General features: G+C 51.1%; 10 protein-coding genes across 10 annotated transcripts; 7 read left to right on the plus strand and 3 right to left on the minus strand.

Moving 5' to 3' along the window:
* Window positions 1-262: 262 nt before the first annotated feature.
* Window positions 263-745, plus strand: CORC01_05511 (uncharacterized protein; the record flags this gene model as incomplete). The annotated part of the gene is made up of 1 exon (XM_022617154.1): window positions 263-745. The coding sequence occupies one exon, from the start codon at window positions 263-265 to the stop codon at window positions 743-745; it is 483 nt and encodes a 160-aa protein (XP_022476379.1).
* Window positions 746-1,832: 1,087 nt separating this feature from the next.
* Window positions 1,833-2,285, plus strand: CORC01_05512 (uncharacterized protein; the record flags this gene model as incomplete). The annotated part of the gene is made up of 1 exon (XM_022617155.1): window positions 1,833-2,285. The coding sequence occupies one exon, from the start codon at window positions 1,833-1,835 to the stop codon at window positions 2,283-2,285; it is 453 nt and encodes a 150-aa protein (XP_022476380.1).
* Window positions 2,286-2,795: 510 nt separating this feature from the next.
* On the minus strand, window positions 2,796-4,238 carry CORC01_05513 (uncharacterized protein; the record flags this gene model as incomplete). Its single annotated transcript, XM_022617156.1, has 1 exon — window positions 2,796-4,238. One exon carries the CDS (start codon window positions 4,236-4,238, stop codon window positions 2,796-2,798), a length of 1,443 nt encoding a protein of 480 aa, XP_022476381.1.
* Window positions 4,239-6,007: 1,769 nt separating this feature from the next.
* Window positions 6,008-6,504, plus strand: CORC01_05514 (uncharacterized protein; the record flags this gene model as incomplete). The annotated part of the gene is made up of 2 exons (XM_022617157.1): window positions 6,008-6,151; window positions 6,232-6,504. 2 exons carry the CDS (start codon window positions 6,008-6,010, stop codon window positions 6,502-6,504), a joined length of 417 nt encoding a protein of 138 aa, XP_022476382.1.
* Window positions 6,505-7,524: 1,020 nt separating this feature from the next.
* On the plus strand, window positions 7,525-8,557 carry CORC01_05515 (uncharacterized protein; the record flags this gene model as incomplete). Its single annotated transcript, XM_022617158.1, has 4 exons — window positions 7,525-7,602; window positions 7,654-7,706; window positions 7,781-8,398; window positions 8,467-8,557. The coding sequence occupies 4 exons, from the start codon at window positions 7,525-7,527 to the stop codon at window positions 8,555-8,557; spliced, it is 840 nt and encodes a 279-aa protein (XP_022476383.1).
* Window positions 8,558-9,978: 1,421 nt separating this feature from the next.
* On the plus strand, window positions 9,979-11,298 carry CORC01_05516 (uncharacterized protein; the record flags this gene model as incomplete). Its single annotated transcript, XM_022617159.1, has 1 exon — window positions 9,979-11,298. The coding sequence occupies one exon, from the start codon at window positions 9,979-9,981 to the stop codon at window positions 11,296-11,298; it is 1,320 nt and encodes a 439-aa protein (XP_022476384.1).
* Window positions 11,299-12,600: 1,302 nt separating this feature from the next.
* CORC01_05517 (uncharacterized protein) lies at window positions 12,601-14,136 on the plus strand (the record flags this gene model as incomplete). The annotated part of the gene is made up of 4 exons (XM_022617160.1): window positions 12,601-12,790; window positions 12,846-13,111; window positions 13,175-13,288; window positions 13,336-14,136. 4 exons carry the CDS (start codon window positions 12,601-12,603, stop codon window positions 14,134-14,136), a joined length of 1,371 nt encoding a protein of 456 aa, XP_022476385.1.
* A 715-nt stretch (window positions 14,137-14,851) lies between these two features.
* CORC01_05518 (ricin B lectin) lies at window positions 14,852-15,379 on the minus strand (the record flags this gene model as incomplete). Its single annotated transcript, XM_022617161.1, has 1 exon — window positions 14,852-15,379. The coding sequence occupies one exon, from the start codon at window positions 15,377-15,379 to the stop codon at window positions 14,852-14,854; it is 528 nt and encodes a 175-aa protein (XP_022476386.1).
* Window positions 15,380-16,328: 949 nt separating this feature from the next.
* On the plus strand, window positions 16,329-20,019 carry CORC01_05519 (chaperonin GroL; the record flags this gene model as incomplete). The annotated part of the gene is made up of 8 exons (XM_022617162.1): window positions 16,329-16,436; window positions 16,502-16,643; window positions 16,699-18,205; window positions 19,112-19,164; window positions 19,230-19,585; window positions 19,650-19,723; window positions 19,777-19,825; window positions 19,879-20,019. The coding sequence occupies 8 exons, from the start codon at window positions 16,329-16,331 to the stop codon at window positions 20,017-20,019; spliced, it is 2,430 nt and encodes an 809-aa protein (XP_022476387.1).
* A 362-nt stretch (window positions 20,020-20,381) lies between these two features.
* On the minus strand, window positions 20,382-21,057 carry CORC01_05520 (uncharacterized protein; the record flags this gene model as incomplete). The annotated part of the gene is made up of 2 exons (XM_022617163.1): window positions 20,382-20,888; window positions 20,947-21,057. The coding sequence occupies 2 exons, from the start codon at window positions 21,055-21,057 to the stop codon at window positions 20,382-20,384; spliced, it is 618 nt and encodes a 205-aa protein (XP_022476388.1).
* Window positions 21,058-21,185: the final 128 nt, after the last annotated feature.

The raw sequence follows: 21,185 nt of genomic DNA on the forward strand, positions 1-21,185 counted from the left end.
AAGCGAGACTTTGCGGGGTAACACGGTCTTTTGCTTGGCATCGCTTCTCTTTTATGACAGTGTTAGATCACATGTCGTAAAGGACGAGGTTTAACATCTCTAGATAGAAGGCCTTGGTGCAAATAAAGATGGCTTACATGCTACATTTGATCAACCCAAGTTGTGAGATTCGCTGCGTTTCAACCAAGGCCAAATACGAACCTCGCAGCTGTCACTTACACAACCTGATCCCCCAAAATAACTAAACACCTTACAATCGAAGATGGTCCTCTCTCCTGAAGCAGCAGAAACAATCCGCCGCAAAAAAACCCGCTATTGTCGGTACCTTGACACCAAGCAATGGGCCTCCCTTTCCACCATCATCCTCCCAGACGCCGAGATCGAGTTCCTCGACGCGGAGGGCCAGACGGCCGTCGACGAGAACGGGGTGGAGCAGAAGTGGAATTCGCTGGAGGGGTTCGTGGGGTATTTTGAACCGGTGTTTGCGGGGATGCAGACTTTGCATGTTGTTGACCCGGGGGATTTTGAAGTTGACGAGGAGAACGGGGCCGGGAATGTGGATGAGACCAAGGCCGTCTTTGGGTTTGTGTACCATGCTGGCAACGCCGGATCTGAGAAGGGGGTTCATTTGACTGGCGGTGGGCATTACTATGAAACTTGGAGGAGGGATAAGGATGGGGATGGGGAGTGGTATCTTGCAAAGATGAGGTTGCACAGATTGTTTTGGAAAGTCGCGAATATCTGATAGGAATCGAGATTCTGGGAGAGGTGTCTGAGGTGAGTGTTTGGTGGTTGTGGTTGAGGGTTTCAATGCTGTCTTGAACCGGTTGCGGCTCGTAGGAGGAGAAGGATACTGGTATATGACATTTAGATGTCAGATGCGGCCATCAGACACATCTCAGAATCCGAATAAGACACGAGGTGATACTTGCTATATTTCGATCTGTTGAGACACATGGTGAATATGCGTCAAGGACATCGCTCTCCTTCAAGACTGCAGCAGGGAAGCGACAATTCGCTCATCTCACGATATCACGATCGATGGTGTAAGACAGTCTCGACATACCTGTTCTGGGTACAACTGATACTATGAAGGGCGCCGATGACTTTGTAGGGCTTCGTTCAAGGGGCCGCGGTTCCGTTTGATGAGTTTTTCGGGCTACGTAACTTTTGACTCCATGATCTGGTTGGATGCTTCATCGAAGTTGCAGGTTTGGTAGATGCACTTTACAATATTGAAGCCAGTCGCAAGATCTACCAAGTTGTACCAACATTGCTTTAGAATTTGCCTTGAAGATATTTGATTGCCAAAAAAAGGAAGTTGATGCGTGTCCGGTCGTTATAGAATGTGAGAAAGTCATCATCTCACCAAGATGATTTATTTCCATGAGATGTCCACAGCATCGTACAGTGCCCAATCAACCATCGACCTCCTTGCTTGGCACGTCCTGAACAAATGCTGACGCCCATCGGACGACCCTGGCAAATGTGAAATGGGTCAAATGCTGTAACGCGGCGAGGGCTGCAGGAAAACCCCGGTCTTCAACGGCCTCGATGTTACCATAATTCTTCATGAAGGAACTCGAGCGTGGGAATTACCTGATGTCGACCCCTATCTCGGATTAGAATGCATTGATCTACGGATGTCCCCGCATAACCCCTCTTCTGCCTATGTTCTGATGATAAACATGGTGTCGATATGGAGATTCACTCTCAGAACGAACTGGATGAAGGGCATTATCAGTTTGTTTACTCATTCACAACGATCTTCGTGATCAGTTTATCTCATACATTTTTTCTCTAACTTGAACCACGGAGCAAATACCGACAAGATGCCCATCTCCCCAGAAACAGCAGAGATCATCCGCCGCAAAAAGGCTCAATACTGCCGCTTCGCGGACAGCTGTGAGTGGCACCACTTTGACAACATCATGCTCCCCTCCATGACCTTTGAAGCCGTCGACCTGGACGGCACCATCTTGACTTTGAACGGGGTCAAGTACCGCTGGGAGTCGCGCGAGGCGTGGGTCGCTCACTTTAGCGCGGCCTTCAAGGTCGTGCAGACGATACATCTGACGGACGCGGGGGACCTGGAGCAGGTCGCCGAGGACGAGGTCAAGGCCGTGTTTGGGATGATTTATCACGGCGGGACCAGGGGCTCGGAAGCGGGGATGCATTCCACCGGCGCCGGGCATTATCACGAGACGTGGAGGCGTGTTGATGGGGATTGGTTCCTGGAGAGTTGTTCTATGAAGAGGCTATATTCTAAAGTGATGCAGATTTGAGATGTCCGAGTTGATGACAATGTTGGACTTGGGAGTTGGGAGATGGATGGATTCTCAACGGTCAAATTGCCAAGGTCAGATCATGTTTGCCTGGGTTCGAAAGTGGATAGCTAGCGATGTTCGTTGAAATTATTTCCGTCGCTGATTTGGAGTCGGTTGATCTTGATAGCCAGTGTTTTCATATTTTATGATGTCTTTGGGACTGTTTCAAAGAACCATCACCAGTCTTTCCCAAGTTTTCTATAGCACGATGTTGTTTTACTTTTATTTCCTATAGTCAGGGATAGCTGAAAGTATTTGTGTGTCGGTTTGCCAATGATACCTGGACAAGCTCTAGAGGCTACGACGAGAATTGACGATCAGGAAATAAACACAACGTACTGTTTCAATAATATGAATTGACCCTCATATACCTTCTTCTCCTAAGATGAAGTAGTTTATGGGTCGCCAGCTCATTGTAACTTCTCAAATTGAAATATTTACTAGACGAAATATCTTTTCGAGAATTTGCTATGCCTCGGTATGCTCAGCATCGACGCCCCTGTACTCAAAGAACTTGTTCCACTCCGGGTCCTCGATGAGAGTCTGAGCGAGTTCCTTCTCATACATGATGGCAATCTCCGGACCCTCGTCAGACTGGGGCGAGGGATCTCGGGGCGGGTAGACGAGAACCCCGCCCTCAGAAATACGCCCCATCAAGTATCGATAAGTTGCGGGCTTCGCGAAGCCAAAGTCAGCCGAGGGAATGTTGGCGTCACGGTGGTCAACCACGATAGTCGACATGGGCGGGTGTGAGTCGATGCGGGAGTTGAGGCTCGACTTGACACGGATCGTCGCTACCATCTTGAGCGTTTCATCAAGACTTTCTTGCGTCACGCTGTCTGTCAACTGGCGTACATAGCGCGCTATCCGCCAGAACGGCCATTTCGAGATGAGGTCTGACACAGTGGGTTGTTCCACCGGTGCGGTCGTAGACATCGCAACGTACATGACGTTTTGCTGAGTTCGAGCGGGTGACTTTGGGCTGTGCAGACGTCGACGCATATCGATGGTCTCGCACCAAAAGAGTTTTTCATCTGGGGCATTTTTGAATACTGGGGCCCGAAGGCGTGTCATGTGCCGCCACATGAAGGCAGAAAAAGCGTCATACGTTGAGATCCAGGTACCATCTTTGGGCTTGGCGAGCTCTTTCAGCTGAGCGGCCTTGCTCTTGGGTAGATGGAAGAGGAGACAGACACCGACTTTGTGATCGGGATGTCTATCGGGTGGCGGTGGCCCGTCTACCTTCTCTTTCTCCGGAGGCTCAGGCTTGAGGAAGCGGGAAACATCATTGCAGGCTGAATCCCACGAGGGATAAGGCGTTCCGTTACTAAAAGCAGAACAGTTCTCGGCCAGCTGATGGACAAAGCCAGCCCAAGCCATGACATCTTGAGAGTAATGATGGTGGTGCGTGCTGAAGATGAGTCCACCGCGGACAAAGTTTGCTTTAAACCCCGCGGTGACGGGACTCTGCTCCGGAGTAGCCTCGGGCCTCTCACCGTAAGTCATTGGCGAAACAGCCCAAAGCCGGAGGTCACCGAGCGATACGGCGCTAAAGTTGGCTTTCTCAAACTCGTCAAAAGACGGATACTTGTCGGCATCCTCGGGAGAGTCGAGCCATTGGACGACGAAGCGAACGGTTGAGTCCTTCTTCTTGGTAAAGGAATAATCGCCCCAAGGGTCTTTCTCAATCCTTCCGTTCAACTGGCGTACTTGAGCAAGCGTCCTCTCGAGGCCTGCCTTCAGGACCTCGACGACTCTCGGTTTGGCGACATCGTCAAGGCGGAAGAATACTGCGTAGTGGTTGTATGTTTGGCATGTCAAGTAATCTAGGGTGGATACTCTGAATCTCTCCACTTCTGGGTCGTTCTCCCACCCGTAAGGATGAAGGTCGTAAATTTCCTCCTTTGGCATGATGTCGAAAAGTTGAGGGGAGAAATGAGTCTATAGAATTCAACGTGATCTGGAGAGAGTCGCAGCGCAAGATCGAAAAGGACAGAGACCTGGTTGAAGGCCCGTTGTTTTGTGCCGCACTAGCTTAAAGCAGACTGCGCCCGTATCGGAAGAGACTCCTTCGACATTGCAAAACGTCCAGGGCCCTCAAGTACACCCTTCGATATTCTCCCTTTGATTGGATGATGTGACGAGGAGTATTCCCGATGTGGTGGGCAAGGTTGTGAACCAACGGTTCGCCAAGGATTCTGTTCTGTTGGTGGGCGTCTGAAGTGGCCCATCGATAAGCCACGACTAGCCTCACTCTACGGATCCCTACATATAAAAACATGATCTCTCAAGCTGTTTGCTTCAAGCATGAATCCTATCCACCTCTTGTAGCCATTCTTTGGACAGGGAAGTGTGAGGGGATCACTGCCAGTATCTGCGGGCCGATATGTATGATGCGATCCTTGCACCAACAAGTTGGTGACTGTGTGCATACTGAAAACCAGGGGTAGTTAGTTTCAAACCCCAATTAAATGTCCCAAAGCGGCCACCTACCTCTTTGGATCGATTCTGGTTCTCCCAGGCTTGCCGAGGCTGGAAGTTGATCATCGGGCCCCGAGAAACCTCATGTTCTTTGTGGGTTACGTTGCTTACCTAGGGTGCTCTTGAGAGCCACAACGACCGATTAGTGGCAGAGTGAATAAACTATATTTACACGGCGCTGGAATACCTAGTCTAGAGAGAATCGGACAGAAACGACATTCAAGAGCGGCGCATAAACCTACTTTAGGTATGTGATCAAAGTTGACATATCAAATGTCGAGCCCTCGACTTTATGGCGTAGTTCAATTGATCCAAGGGCGAACACAATCAAGCCTTCATCTCTCTGGAAGAACTCTTCCAGTATTGACATCAGAGTCAACAAATCTCAAAAGCGATATGAATCTCCTGATACCGACTTGAAACTTATGGTCATTGTTCACCACATACCCGAGATCTCCAACAAAGCCATGATACAAGTCAAATACCATGCTTTCATTGAAACCATATTAAATTTCTTAGCAATGAGACTGTCATCCGGAACCAGAACAACACTGTAAAGTTGGCAAAGTCTTTGACACATAATGCCCTACCAGTATCTACAGAGTCTCAACCCAACCTGTTCACCCAAAATAACTGCCTGAATGCCACGGGAGCCTGTCATTCGCAAACTTTTTGCCTAATTTGGGTTATGTTCTGTGAGTTAATCATGCCCCAAGACGAGGCAGGTTCATCGTCTACATGCGTACTTGATGTCGGGCACCTATCTACCTGGCGGCCATGACCGTCGACCGCCGCATTGCCCGGTCAACTCATGCTTCCTTCCATTATTCCATTCCTTCCCTATTTGATTTGATTTTGAAAATTGTTCCCTCCTTCCGTATAGTTTCGTTTGGATTCTTGCTTTAAATCCATCCATCCATCACGAGCGAACCTCACAGCTCAGCTTCTTCATCCCTCACAATCGCGCATCCGCAACCACAAATTCCTTACTCTACAACACCAATATTCAAAAGCAAAGTAAGTGTCTTTCCATTGAATAATTCTTAATGATCAAATTACTGACAGAAAAGTCAGCTCATCAAGTACAGTCGCACGCCCGAATTAGTCGCCATACTAAGCACTTGCCACCGTAAGTTTTCACTGATCACTCGCCCCTTCCAATACGTTTTGACTGTGCTGACGTACATTAGACAGTAAATATGGCTGACCAGACCACCCCTGAGGTCACTCTCTCTGATGCCAGTTTCATGGTGCAGATCTTCAAGCACATGACTGAGAAGCCTGTCATTGACTGGGAGAGCTTCGCCGAGGCCGCTGGCTTCAAAAACGCGAGTGTTGCTCAGGTGGGTTCCTCTTCTTTACTTCAATTCTTTACTTCAAAAACACTAGTTCACTAAAAATATACTAATACTTTCATATCCAGACTCGATATGGGCAAATAAAGCGAAAGTTCACTCAGCCGGGTGACCCGGCCTATTCCACCCCCAAGAAGACCACTCAGGCTTCCGCCAGCACCCCCACTTCTGGCTCCAAGATCAAAAAGACCACTGGACGCGTTGGCGTCAAGGGCAAGACGGGCAAGAAAGCTGTCAAGGACGAGGACAACAAGGATGAGGCCGATGGCATGGACACCGATGACAAGACTATTATCAAGACCGAGGATATCAAGTTCAAAGAAGAGACTCTCGATATCTAAAAAGTCTTTTTTGACTATGAATCCCCTCGGGATGAGTCAGTTTTCAGGAACGAAAATATTTTGAGAGATGCGTCCTGGTCGTGGCTCATACAATGCGTCTCCGGTATCAAAATCGGGTGACTGCCCACCTAGGAATACAAGATAATTGAAAGCTTCCTAGAACCGATGATGCTCCAGTAGTGGCTTCAAATTCGTGAACAACATCTCTATTTCCAAGTGATGTCCGTCGACGTTTAAGCTCGGTGTTATATCATGGATGATAGGAAGCATATTTGCGATACATAGCAGTCACTACCATGCGCATTCAATTCGAGCTCAGCAACTCCCTCTCCAGCCACGATACGCCGAACAAGAAAACTAATATTCATCAGAGCTACCTCGATGCCTTTTTCTGCACATTAAGACTTTGTTTCCGGTTCTCTTGCTCCTTTTCAAAACTGCCGATTTCCTTCTCCCCTCGTTTCTCATTTTCTTTACGCTTTCCATTTCTCATCGTTTTCATTGCACTCTTTGTCTTCGTCTCAACTGTTCTCCTATTTGTGTAAAGTCCTTTGATCAACTGCCTCGTCTCTTATCACCTTTTGAACCACCTGTGGCCAACTCTTGTCTAGTTAGCTCTCGCCTCATTGTCTTAATAACGTCTGATCATTGTGCTGTCGTCCAGTCTCTTACCTTTCGTCCAGACCACCTCCTCCTACCTTTTGTCCAGGCTGCTCTCGCCATTTGTGTAAAATCCTTTGGCCACCTGCCTGATCTGTTATTACCTCTTGAGCCGCTTGTGCCCACGTCTTGTCCAGGTGGCTCTCGCCAATTCCTGTTGATCAAGGACTCAGCCAGCCCATTTAACCCAGCCTCTCACCAGAACTTCTCGCCAACCTAAATCTTCTCTTCAACAACAACAACTTAACCTTGAGCTTCCTCAGACAGACTCAGCACCTGGGCCTTAGTTCAAGTTTTCATCTTCATCTTACACTACCCATACTCAACTTCTTCTATTAAACTTCTTCTACTCTACTGATCATGGCCTCCGTCGGAACCGATGCTGAGGGCCAGGTGACCTTCCTCGTCTACTGCATCAAGCACTCTACAGGTGGAAAGGTAAGTGTCGTGAGTTTCTATTCCGTGACGCGAAGTACCTAACATCCAAAGGTTGACTTTCAGTCTGTTGCTGATGACTGCAACATTGTTACCAAGGCTGCCGCGTAAGTCATGCTATTTAATATACTAATCCTCTTGATTTTTCGACCAAACCAAGCTGACTTAGCACGTCTTTCAGTGCCAAGCGATTCGAGCGCGTTCTCCAGAAGTATGGATTGAAGACCAGCGACTTGGCCAAGGCCGGTCCCATGGCCGCCTCTCCCGGTGGTAGCACCGCGAGCCCCAAGACCCCGTCCAAGAGCGCTGCCAAGGTTACTCCTAAGTCGAAGGGCAAGCGCGCCGCCGCCGACACTCCCACCAAGGAGACCAAGCGATCCAAGCTGGCCAATCACCCGGCTGTCTCGTCCTACAATGACGATGACGACGCCGAGGAGGAGAACCAGTTCAAGGTCAAGTCGGACCCTGAGGCCTCTGTCGCTGACTCCACCAACGGTTCGTACTACAATGTCCCCCGAGGCCGCGATGACGATGACGACGACCTGCAACTTCTCTATGTTGTGGAGAAGACGAGCGATTGCCCCGTTCACGATTCCGGCGAATCTCGGAGTCCTCCTTCCGCGTCCGTTTCGAGCGATACTAACACCGATATTTCAATGCAGATGCTGCCGAGGGCGACGAGCAATCCGAGATTTAGCGACATGCCAGCTTGCTATCATGGCTGGGGGTTCCTACCGGATATTCCCGTCTATACATGGCCGGATACTTGCGCGATACATGGGGAGCTGGAAGCAGCACAGTTGGCTGGGATATGTGAGTAGTTTTTACGCAGTTCTTCCAAGACGTTGCTGACAAAATATTTCCTAGGACTGAAGATAGACCTCTTACGCTGACGATGTGGCTGTCATGGCTCACCAAATTGCTGGAAAGGATGGCTCGTACATGGGAATGGGAGTGATTGGGGTCATCTAGAAACTCCAAAAATAAAACGTTTGGCTTTCACTTCTTTCGCAACCCACCGATCGCCAGGCAGGCTCTGTGAGACATGAAAGTGGTGCGCCATTGAAGGGTTCGCCATGGCGCTGCCTGGTTGGGCAAGTGGGACTGTCTTGGCAACAGTCGGCAGGGATCATCCCACTTGGTCCGGAGCACTGGGGGCTCAATTTCGACGACACCCTCACTTCATGTGTGAGAACAAGCTCCTTGCAACTTTTCGTGCCTTCCAGATTCATGACAACGCATATTTGTATGGTATTAAGGATCAATAATAGCGGTATTTCTGTGTCTACCCTACATAATGCTGCCCAATTTCCTTCCTCGCGTGCCATGTTGGCTGTCCCAGTTCCTCTGGCCTCCAGACCAGGCTATTTCTGCAGGCGTGATTCGAATCTAGCAGGCGAGTAATATCGAGCGTCTTTACCTTTAGATCCAAGAAGCTCCATTACTTCAAGTCTTCAACTCCTTATCATTTACATTCCGGTGATCTCGGTTACCTCCAGAGCACCTAGTCCTTCCCGCATAACCTGGCTGCGCCACTTCAGGATGCAACTGAGCATCGAGGACACTATGAAGATTCATATGGCCTATTGAACCTTTTGCACGCAAAAATACGTATCAATATCGTAAGACGCCAAGATAATTCGAGCAAGTTGCCTTCGAGTTTCTTCGGGCGGTCAGACACACTCTCAAAGGCAACGCAGGCTGAGAGGCATACATGAAGCAGGTGCAGCTCCCTCCTTCCTTCCCAATTCAACATACACAGAACTCAACTCTCTGCAAAACAAAAGCAGGCCGACGACACATGCTCGCTTGCATGTCTTGCCTGACCTTCCAGTCCAGACATTGTGCAGCCAACCAGATTGCTCCATCCGCGATTCACCCTCTCTCTTCTGCACCTTCCTCCTACCTGACCTGCTTCCCTCACCTCACCAAGCGACATCCATTTCTCAGCCACCTCAGCCGAGAGCACACAAACAAATGCAAAAAAATTTCGGCTGTCCTTTGGGTGGGACATACACGCACATCTGATTTCTCCCTCCCACATCCAACGCACCGAAGTTTCCCTTCCCTTCTTAATCGCGGCAGCCGTCCTCCCCTCCAAACGGGCGATTCATCGAGCCAATTTTTATCATTTCATCAATTAACGAGCGAAAATTCTCGCTGTCATCGAAGGCGAGATATCTCTTCCCTCTGCAACTCCAGGTTCTAGACGAATCGGTGAGTGTTTTGTCGATTGCGGCTTCTTTCGCCTCTTCTTTTTCTTCCCACTTCAGATCGCGAGCTTTGGACGCACAACTGACCGCCCCCGCAGACGGAGTCACTCAATTACTCCTTCTCCATCGCACCAGATCAAACACGACATCAATTCATTACGACGCAATGTGCGACTCTCCGCTCTCACCTGGTGCCGATAAGGGCAATCAATGGGGGCACTCGTCTGCCGCCTCATCGCCCCGATCCGACACTTCGAGCAATACCAACAGCTTATTCTCATCACCAGAATCGCCCACTGATACTGAGCTGTCATTTCCAAACCTGGACGTCAATGAGCCCAAGGTGTCTTCAGCGCGCGATCAGATTGACGTTACCGTCATGCCCAGCCTTGCCAACCATGTACTCGTTGGGCAGACTGCTTATACTCCAGGGCGTATTCGAGCCATGTCCCAACAACTCCAGCAAGCACGAAGAACTGGAGAGTTTCCTAACACAACCTCTGCGGCCGAATATCCTCAAACCATCGTAGAAGACTACCATCATCTCCAGCGTCTCCGAGATGCAAGAGGCGACCCTGCTGATCCCCCACCCGAGAAATACAACGTCCTCAAGGTCGACATTGCCCGTCTCATCAAGGCTCGCGATGATGCTCACGGAGCCCCAGCCAACTTTCAAGAGATGGATCACCGAGTTCAAAACTGGATGAACTCAATCAACAAGGAAGCGCGCATGCTGGAGATTACACAGGCGGCACTTCAGCGCAAGGGCATCAACAACCCCACACAAGACGACTTGGACGCCATCGCCGAAGAGTTCATGCAGATCGCCGAGCGCACACTTCTTGACGTCGCCAACCCTCTTCGCATGAATGCCACTCGCATGGAGGGCAACATGAGTCGTTTCGACAGCCAATTAGATGGAATGACGTCCCAGATCGATGGCTTATCGTCACTCAACAATGCAGTGAACACCTCGATGAGCGCCCAGGTCGCCACACTCAATAAAGTCATGGCTTCGCAACTCAACACTCTAAACACCATGTTGGGAGCCCAAAAAAATACTTTCGATGGATCAGTGAACATGCTCAACACAGCTCTCAACACAGTCACTACCGACTTGCATCAGATCACCTCCAGTCTGCCAGCAATGATTGCGACGGCAGTTCAAGCTGCTGTTAACGAGCAACTCGCTGCTATGTCTCACAACCAGAGACTCGGCGGACATACTTCAACAACCTTCGAGAAGCCGCCTGGCTATGCGACAGCGACGCGGGTACCACAATGTTCATCCACGGGAAGAGAAGACTTCGGTGGCTTTGCACACTCGGCAGACTCCTCAACCCAAGTCTCAGTACAGCAGTTTGGGCAAGCTCATCACTTGAGCACACCGCCCACGAAGTCGAGATTCCGGAGATTTCTACGAGCCATCACTGGGAGACAGCGCTCAACGAAGGAGAATGACCATAAGGAAGAGGGCCGACAATAGGCCTTCAGCGTTCGCTGTCCGATTGTGTGGACAGCTCTGCTCGATCTGAGACGTACTCTATACATCTGATCACCAAGCTTTGGAAAGATGGAAGGCATGACGGGAGGAAATTGGTTTTGTAGATCACTGATAGTTTGACTCGTACCTATCACGAGATTAATAATTCGCTTCACATTCAGCAGTGTGTGCCATTGTGAGATCAAAATCCTCTGCCGAGTGGCCCGCGCTGGAGATTTGTTGCCTTTTGGCTCGAGTCTACCGAGCTCACCCATATTCTGCGATCGCACAGCGAGTTGACTCACAAGGCAACTGGATATCTAACAGTAGCTGTCTATTTTCTGGTCCACCAGAGTATCCGGCATAAATTTAGCAGTTCAGCGCAGACACGATGATCTCTGCCATCGTAATATTCCTGAGCAGAAAGAAAGATATCACAACCGTTTTTGTTAGATACCTTAGTGGCATAGATGATCGAGCCTTGCATTTGTTCGCGTAAGAACTATTAGAAGTGAGATCGTTACCCGGCAACGCCTGAAAGCATTCCCATACCTTCAGCAGCTGCCTAGCTTCCAGAGTGCCTGGCAGGCCGTCACCGCGTCTCTTACTCCCGTCCGCCTCCCTGACCTCCAGCGGGCCCACCACTCCCACCGCGTCCTCTACTTCTACTAGAACAGGCGCCTTTCTCCCGGTCGAGTCAATTCGAAGTGGGGTCAATATAGAGCTGCCCACCCTCGAACCATGGCCGCCTTTCTGCTGTCAATAACCTCGCGACCCTCATCTGCCTCCCACCTTCTCAACTTCCTTCCACCCACAGCCATCCCTCAGTCTGCCCCTCTGACCCGACCCGACTTTTCGCCTCATACGCAACAATAATCCCCTCACCTCCTCCCTCCATTGTTTACCCTCAAACAACACAGTTCCCTTCGAGACTTGTCTCGACCGAAATCACCACGATAAGCTTGTCGACTGTTCGTCTACATGTAATCAGACATTTCCGAGACACAAATCACCTACTACGAATCCTGCAATCATCTCATTGAGATCACAGTAGTAAGTTCTTTTCCATCTCTCGTTTGATCCAATTCCTTCTTGACGTTGCTTTCATCCCCCACCTGCTGCCACACAAAAGATTGCCTTCCCTTTGCGGCAGGCTCCTTTCTCAACTTGTGTGTTGCGTCTATTTTCCATCTTCATTCACTGGTGGCTTCCTCCTTTGCCTAAAATCAAGATTTCTATCCGACACTGTGCATTGTACCTCACTGGATTTAATTTTAGCTAACATAGGATCTTTCCGTCTAGGAGATGGCGCCTTACAAGCAGAGCACCAAGTCCGAGGGCCGGCTTCCTGATATCCCGAAGGCCAACAATGACGCAAAGATAAAGAAGAACACTTCAGCTAGGAAGAACACTTCGGCCAAGGAGCACAAGAGTCCTAAGAAAGGTGTCAAGGTCGCCGGTCGCCCAAAGAAACGGGCATTAATTCAATGGCGCAGTAAGCAACATGATTCTCATTGAAGTCTGTTCCTGGCAATTGACCGTACTCACAGGAGAAGACCCCTTGCTTGTGATGACGCTCTGGACTCAGTGGTGGTGTGCCAAAAAACACAACAAACTGCCCTGGGATGAGATCATCCCCCAATGCTTCACTGGAGTTACCCCGACAGCATTCACCCAGTTCCTGGCCCGAGAGCGCAAGCGTGTTCTCAAGGCGGGTTGGTGTGTTCCTCCCCTCCCTAGCCAGGCCAAGAGCTTGAAAGAGGACAAGGATATCCGCGGCTATATCAATGCACCGACCCCTCAGAACGAAGATGCTGTCAGACCCATCAGCCTTCATGAGCCGTTCTTTCAGCCCTGTCAGCATGGTGACAACTAGCAGTTGAAGACCAACGCAGCAGGTGATGGAGACTCGGATGAAGGTGAGATTGATGACGCAATTGCGGAGGACCAGGAGGATGAGATTGAATCGGATTACGATGAAACCCTCAATAAGGTGAGTTTTGATCAAAACATTCCATCCCCATCACTGACGTTCAACAGGAGGGAGAGTCCTCAAACGATCCCATTCACCAGGCCTCTCACCAGGCTCCTTCCCAGTTGGGCCATCATCTACACAACAACGAAGCTCAGCTGATGAACCATATTCACGAGCACGCCCTTGTTCAACAGAACGGTCAAGGTTTGCCTATTCTACAGGCTCAGCAGATCAGCCAGGCCCTAGAACATGCCGATGACGACATCCAGCTCCAGCAGCAGCCATACCACCAGACGCAGTACCCGAACCAGCACAGTCAGATGCAGCAGACCGAGCAGGAATGGCAGGTACTCCAGTCTCACCTACAGTCTCAGCACCATACCGGAGGTAACAATATTCACCTATCTGAGCAAGAGCTTCAAGCCTGGAAGAATGAAGCACCTGAGAACGAAGCACGAGCTTATGTCGAGGGCCTCGCTCCCGAGGCATTCCACCTTTCTCAGATGCCTGATAACCCAAATGATGTCTCTTATCCGATGTCTGGCATTCATCGCATGGTCCCGGTCTACTCGAGCAATGGCTACACGACTTTTGCCACCCCATTGAATCTCAACTTGTACGGCAATCTCAATGGCCTAAATGGCCAGGAAGCTGGTATTCCTACCCAGCCCTTCGAAAACAACCCCCGGATGAATCTGCATTCCGGCACTCCGTCTCTCAATGTGTCGCCCACTGGCGGCTCTCATCGGCAGGATGCTGTCAATGATCATGCCACAGCTGTTGACTCCACCCCCAACGGAGACAATGAGGGATTTGGCTTGGGCGAGGTCAATTTGGCGGCATTTGATACTAACGTATTTTACTAAATGGATTGGCCGGCCATGGATTGGCTCAGGCTTTATCGCTCAATCAACTTTCAGCATCCTGGACTGACTTGAGTCCTTGGAAAAAGGTAAACATTGGCGTTGGAGGCAATACGGGGATGAGAGAATGATACCATGCTATTATGGGTGCATTCGAGATTTGCTCTGTTTTTCGTTTTTCCCTATTATTCCCTTTCTTTCCTCTTGTTTCATCTCCCCTTGGCCTGTTTTGGCAGCGGAGAGTACCTCTGAAGGGATAACAGCAGACACGGCGAGCATAGTTGCTGATACGACTGTGCACTGGGAAGACTCCGACCTCGACACGGGGGTTTCTCTTTCTCCTTTTTCCATTTTGTCCGCCTTGGCTCGATTGCTGATAGCGCCAAGGCATAGCATTAGACTTAACAGATTAAACCTTTGAGATAATGATATCAAGCGCTTGGACCTCGATTTCCCTTGATAAACGTTGGCTGGATCTCATGATGGACTTACGATAACCACTTGTGACAGGCCACAGGAGAAAAGGATGGCATGAACAATGCACGAAAATCGACTTTCGCTCGGAAGGCTCCTAAGATTGGATTTGTCGTGTTCATTGAAAGACCAACAGACACCTTGTCTCGCGGTCATGCTATGTACATTTGAACGAACCAGAGAATTCGATCCAATATTTATGGAGTCTGTGCATGAATTTGGCAAATGCAGAACCCTTCTCTCCTTACATGCCATCAGCAAGCATAGCGTTGATGATCTTTACATGACGGTCACCATTTGTTTCGCTCCATTCGGTGTCGTAATTAAGGCCATACGGCCAGAAATGCCCGCCACCGCAGCTGATCTTAGCATCCGAGCCGTCCCAGGAACGGAGTAGGGGCAATGCCGTAGCCCAGTCGCCGGATGAGCATTTGGAGTTGAAGGCGGTAGTTTGACCAACGCCGAGTGTGTGAGCGATCTCGTGGAGCGCCGTACGCTCGTTCATGAAAGATCGGTTCGATCCAAAACGGAGGTCACCATTATAGCTGGCCTCAGCCGTAGGAACGCCGGGCGTGTAATAGACGCGAATGGTCTTGCTGGCACTTCCCAGCTTTGCGTGTCTTGCGACGGCCAGCTTCATGGCAGCTTCAATTTTGGTGTATGCGTCGTTCTGGTCGGATGTGGGATTGGCGGCCTTCTGAAGCGTCCAGGTGATGGCGCCCTGGGCGGCAGAGGCGGAGGCTACGATGACGGCAAGGAGTGACAACTTCATTGTTGCAGAAAGAGTGAATAGATATTTGAGAGATTGAAGTTTTGGATATTGGTGACGTTCGATCTTGCAGTATCGTCCGAAACTTCGTCTGCGACCAACTCCCTTCTTATACTGCGAGATCACCATCATTCAGGAGGCTGCTCTGGCCCCTGACTTACAGGAGCTGGAAATTAAGGATATATGTTGCAAACTAATCGTACTTATTCTATTAAGTTCTCGCGCAACAGGCTCTCCAAGTCATCATTCTCATCCTTGAGATAGCGTAGCCAAGAGGCTAGGGGTTGCATCACGGCGCCACGGCGCCAGCGCGCCAGTTCTCAACGTTTCAAGTACAGTGAGCTGCTGCAATAAAGTCGAGGCATCCGCACCTATGAAGAGAACCTATGAAGAGACTAAAAAAAGAAGCTTGTTTAAAACGTTGCACCTTTGAAATTAGGTGTAACTCGCGTGCAGCTAAGGCATTGCTCGGATGGCAGTTCTCGTGACTTGTTTAAAGTGCCAAACAAAGTCTATTGAACTGCGACGACGTCAGCGCTCTCATAATGGGTGCAGCTGCTCAAGAGAAGCCCGCAGTCGATCCTCCGCCGACGTACTCCGATGCTCGAACCCATGTCGATATTCGGCAATGCCGCAATAGTCACTAGGGGATGTCCGTACCATGTGCGGATGCTGAGATTGGAGACAGATGCCATTGGAAGACGGTAGAAATGCACCTATAATGGAGCTAGTCCCCTTTTGTCCTGGCGCTCCAAAAGGGACCTCGTTTAGCCGAAGGTCCGAGATAAATTTTTGGAGCCGGCGACGGGAAGCTTCTCCAATTCTACCACTCACTGCAACTTTTTACTTCATCTCCTTGGAGCGACACGTGTGATTCAAACTCGGCGACACCTTCAATCCTTAGTTCTGTATTTCTTCTTTCTTACCTAGATACCCTCGTAATAAGATTAAGATGCAGCGCGCCCTTACTTCCCGCGCGAGAGCGTCAGTCCTCTCCGCTGCTCCCAGCAAGTTCCGTGCCGGTGCCGGCCTGGGACAGCAGCTTCGCTTTGCCCACAAGGTTAGTCGACATGTCGCGTAGCTTTGGTAATGCCATCAGCTTCAGGATGCTAATTCAGTCTACAGGAGCTGAAGTTCGGTGTCGAGGGCCGCGCCGCCCTGCTGGCTGGTGCCGATACTCTGGCCAAGGCTGTTGCGACAACACTTGGCCCCAAGGGTCGCAACGTCCTCATTGAGTCCAGCTATGGCTCCCCCAAGATCACAAAGGGTAAGCAAGTGTGCAACTGATATTGGGCTGATCAATAAGCTGACTTTGTTTGTAGATGGTGTAACTGTCGCGAAGGCAATTACCCTCAAGGACAAGTTCGAGAACCTAGGCGCCCGCCTCATCCAGGACGTCGCCTCCAAGACCAACGAGACCGCCGGTGACGGTACCACCACTGCCACCGTCCTCGCCCGTTCCATCTTCTCCGAGACCGTCAAGAACGTCGCCGCTGGCTGCAACCCCATGGACCTGCGCCGTGGTATCCAGGCTGCCGTCGACGAGGTCGTCGCTTTCCTCCAGAAGAACAAGAGAGATATTTCCACTAGCGAGGAGGTTGCCCAGGTCGCCACCATCTCCGCCAACGGTGACCAGGAGGTCGGCAACCTGATTGCCAAGGCCATGGAGAAGGTCGGCAAGGAGGGTGTCATCACCGTCAAGGAGGGCAAGACTCTGGTCGACGAGCTCGAGGTTACCGAGGGTATGCGCTTCGATCGCGGCTTCGTCTCCCCCTACTTCATCACCGACGCCAAGTCCCAGAAGGTCGAGTTCGAGAAGCCCCTGATCCTTCTCTCCGAGAAGAAGATCTCTGCCGTCCAGGACATCATTCCCGCTCTTGAGGCCTCCACCCAGCTGAGACGTCCTCTCGTCATCATTGCCGAGGACATCGAGGGTGAGGCTCTCGCCGTCTGCATTCTCAACAAGCTCCGTGGCCAGCTCCAGGTCGCCGCCGTCAAGGCCCCCGGCTTCGGTGACAACCGCAAGTCCATCCTCGGTGACTTGGCTGTCCTCACCAATGGTACCGTCTTCAGCGAAGAGCTTGACATCAAGCTCGAGAAGGCTACCCCCGACATGCTCGGCTCCACCGGCTCCATCACCATCACCAAGGAGGACACCATCTTCCTGAATGGCGAGGGCGCCAAGGACTCCATCTCCCAGCGCTGCGAGCAGATCCGTGGTGTCATGAACGACCCCACTACCTCCGAGTACGAGAAGGAGAAGCTCCAGGAGCGTCTGGCCAAGCTTTCTGGTGGTGTCGCCGTCATCAAGGTCGGTGGCTCCTCCGAGGTTGAGGTCGGTGAGAAGAAGGACCGCTTCGTCGATGCCCTCAATGCCACCCGCGCCGCCGTCGAGGAGGGTATCCTCCCCGGTGGTGGTACCGCCCTCATCAAGGCCTCTGCCCTGGCTCTGAAGGACGTCAAGACCGCCAACTTCGACCAGCAGCTTGGTGTCACCATTGTTAAGAACGCCATCACCCGCCCTGCTCGCGCTATCGTCGAGAACGCTGGTCTCGAGGGTTCCGTCATCGTCGGCAAGCTCACTGACGAGTTCGCCAACGAGTTCAACAAGGGCTTCGACTCCTCCAAGGGCGAGTACGTTGACATGATCGCTGCCGGTATCCTTGATCCCTTCAAGGTCGTCCGCACTGGTCTGGTTGATGCCAGCGGTGTCGCTTCCCTGCTCGGTACGACCGAGGTCGCCATTGTCGAGGCTCCCGAAGAGAAGGGACCTCCTCCCATGGGCGGCATGGGTGGCATGGGCGGAATGGGAGGCATGGGTGGTATGATGTAAAAACATGATCCATGATCAAATTGTCTTTCTTGTATTAAAAAAAAAGTCAACTGGGCGAGGGGCATGGGCACTGGTGTTACTATTAAAAAGGATGTATAACTGCGGCCATTTGTACTAATCTCCCCTCTTTCCCCCTTTTACGCAGCAGTATCCCTGAGGGGACTTGAGAGCTCTGTATTGTACAATAGCACTAGCAAGTTATGTAAGATGAAGAAAGAAAGCAAAACGAGTTAAAGATTAACAAAGCAAAGAGCAACTGAATGCATTGACTGGAGCTGTGCACGGTGTTGACGACAGCGATTGTTGACAGCTCAGTGACAGCTTGAAGAATTGAGCCATTGTGCCGCTACTTTAGTCAGGTAGAGCTCCTTGGCTTCATGCTGACAAGTAAGGTAAGGTAGGGCAGGCAACCATTAAGTGTGGCTCGGTCCACGTCACGTAAACAGGCACCCATTGTGTTTTTTTGGCGATGGCCTCTGGTGTTCATTTTAAACCAGCAACAGGACTCGTCGCCCCTGGCTTTGGGCTGCCCCAATTGAGAGATTCCAAGTTCAGGCCCTGTCTGTTGACTGCCGCCTGGGTGGGATTCGTCAACCGCCTGTGGCTGACGCAGATAGTCACGTGCTCTCATCTCACCTGGACAACAACCCCACCATGCGGGTGTTTTTCTCGCCCGCTTCCCCTCCACTGTGACCCAACTCCTCCGTTCCTGTCCAAGATACCTCATCACCCGAAAGCAAGCTGTTGCCTCTTTTCTGCCACCACCCTCCGTGCAGCAAATCTCCCGGCCGAACCACTCGACCTTGAAGTAGGCACCCCCATTTTCCCTTCTTCTCTACACTACAAACATTATTAAACCATTCAATTTCCCTCCCGTTTCCTAGTTGCTAATCTGCTCTCAGCCCACTTTCCCGCCTCTCTCCTAGCCACACCCCCGCCATAGACCAGCATCATGGTGAGTAACTAAAAGCTTCCAAGGATCAGCCGTCTACCAAAACACCATGCTAATCTCAATCGCAGTCTCAATCCGGGTTGGTATTCCCCCTTTCCGACGAGCCTCTCGAGTCTGCGCCGACAAACCATTTGACGGGCGACTTTACCGCTCCTTCAATGTCGATCCCGGCGGAGCAGGACAAGCTGGCTCCATCTATCTCAGCAAGGCGGCGCATGCTAACCAGATTTTCCCCACCAGAGCGCAAGTCTCTCAGGAGTGCATAACGGCCTACAACGAGCTCAAGCTTTCCAAGAAGTACAAGTACATCATCTACAAGCTCTCGGATGACAACAAGGAGATCATCGTCGAGGAGGCCTCGGCCGATAAGGACTATGACAACTTCCGCGAGAAGCTGATCAACGCCCAGACCAAGTCCAGGAGCGTACGTTTATCTGCCTCCCGCGACACAATGCAACTATTCGAGGACAATGCTAACAATGCATCAGGGTGCCGTTGGCAAGGGCCCCCGCTACGCTGTCTACGACTTCGAGTACAGCCTTGCCTCTGGCGAGGGTGAGCGGTACGTTGCCCCGCATTCGCCCAACTTGGAACCTGCAGCTAATACCCCAACAGCAACAAGATCACCTTCCTCGCCTGGTCCCCCGATGATGCTGGTGTCATGGTCAGTACCCGCTCTCGCAAAGGTCAATTGAACTGTCGCTAATCTTTTCTCAGGCGAAGATGGTTTACGCCTCTTCCAAGGAGGCCCTGAAGCGCTCGCTCACTGGTATTGCGACCGAGCTTCAGGCCAACGATGCCGACGACATCGAGTACGACTCCATTCTCAAGACCGTCAGCAAGGGCATGGCTAGTTAAATGTCTCTTTCCCTCAAAACACCATACCCTTCCTTACGCTGTGAGACGGAGCATACACTTTGGCGGCTGCAGTCTTCCGGGACGATTGACGACGATCATGGAGAGTTTACGATGAATATGGAGGGCCACTGTCCCCCTTGGCGATTTCGGGACCCAGACCTTTTTCCCACTCCGAGTTTCTTTTTGGGGCGTGACTAGTAAATTTCCAGATTTGAACTGCCCGCCTGGTTATATCAACCCAGTGCCATAGGAAAACATCTCATGCCGGAATGCAGAGCATTCTTGTTGTTGCCCAATGACGATAAAATCACTTTATTAGACCATGACCTATGCTCAAGTACTGTCCGTGGTGATTTCCTACGTCATGACTTCTTCTGTGCTTGCCAGGTTGAGCGCCACAGCCCTGACAGCTCCTCCGCCTTTTGCTCGTGCTTGAGTCTTTGCAGCAAGAAGCCCTTGAGATCGCTCCAAAATTCGTCCGTCTCCAGTGCTGCCTCTCCGATATCCTCCTCGGCAGTGTTGGGCGCAACCGCAGCGCTAGGCTCAGGCTTGACTGCAGCAGCTCCTCCAATAACCATTACGGAGAACTCGAGAGATGCCTGTCCGTCCGTAAGCAAGTCCTTCAACACCTTGCTGTCCGGGACCGGCTTCTTGTTGAACAGCAGCTTTATTTTGTCCACAGGTATCCGTGACTCCGCCTCAACCGCCGTCTTGATGTCGAGGATGGAAGTGTTGAGCGACTGGGAGGACAGCTTGATATCCAAGGGAGGGTTGCGCAAGGACTTGAGGGTGACATTGACGCTGCGTTCCTGGCCAGGCGCGAGGTTCGAGGGCTTGCTCATGGCCTTGGGCATCTTGGGCAGGATATACTGCATCATGTTAGCTACCTATAGCTCCAAACGCTTCATTTATAGGGACGAGACTTACGGGAGGGCGAGCCGGGAAGTTCTTGGGATCCTCGACATGATCGGCTGATAGCTTCGCCGGGCGCGACTCCAAGGTCGCCAGGAACTGTCTTGCGAATACGACTTCGGCCATGGTTGCGATTTGGTAAGCTGTGTGGCGCGCTTTCGGGAAGGTTGCCAGGTCGGCTTGCTGGAGTCGTTGGTTTGAGTTCGGAAGCTATGAGTTGTTTGAGATATAGGGAGGACTGTCGGCGAAGGCTT

Source organism: Colletotrichum orchidophilum (assembly GCF_001831195.1).
Source record: "Colletotrichum orchidophilum strain IMI 309357 chromosome Unknown Scaffold_38.1, whole genome shotgun sequence".
NCBI lineage: Eukaryota > Fungi > Ascomycota > Sordariomycetes > Glomerellales > Glomerellaceae > Colletotrichum > Colletotrichum orchidophilum.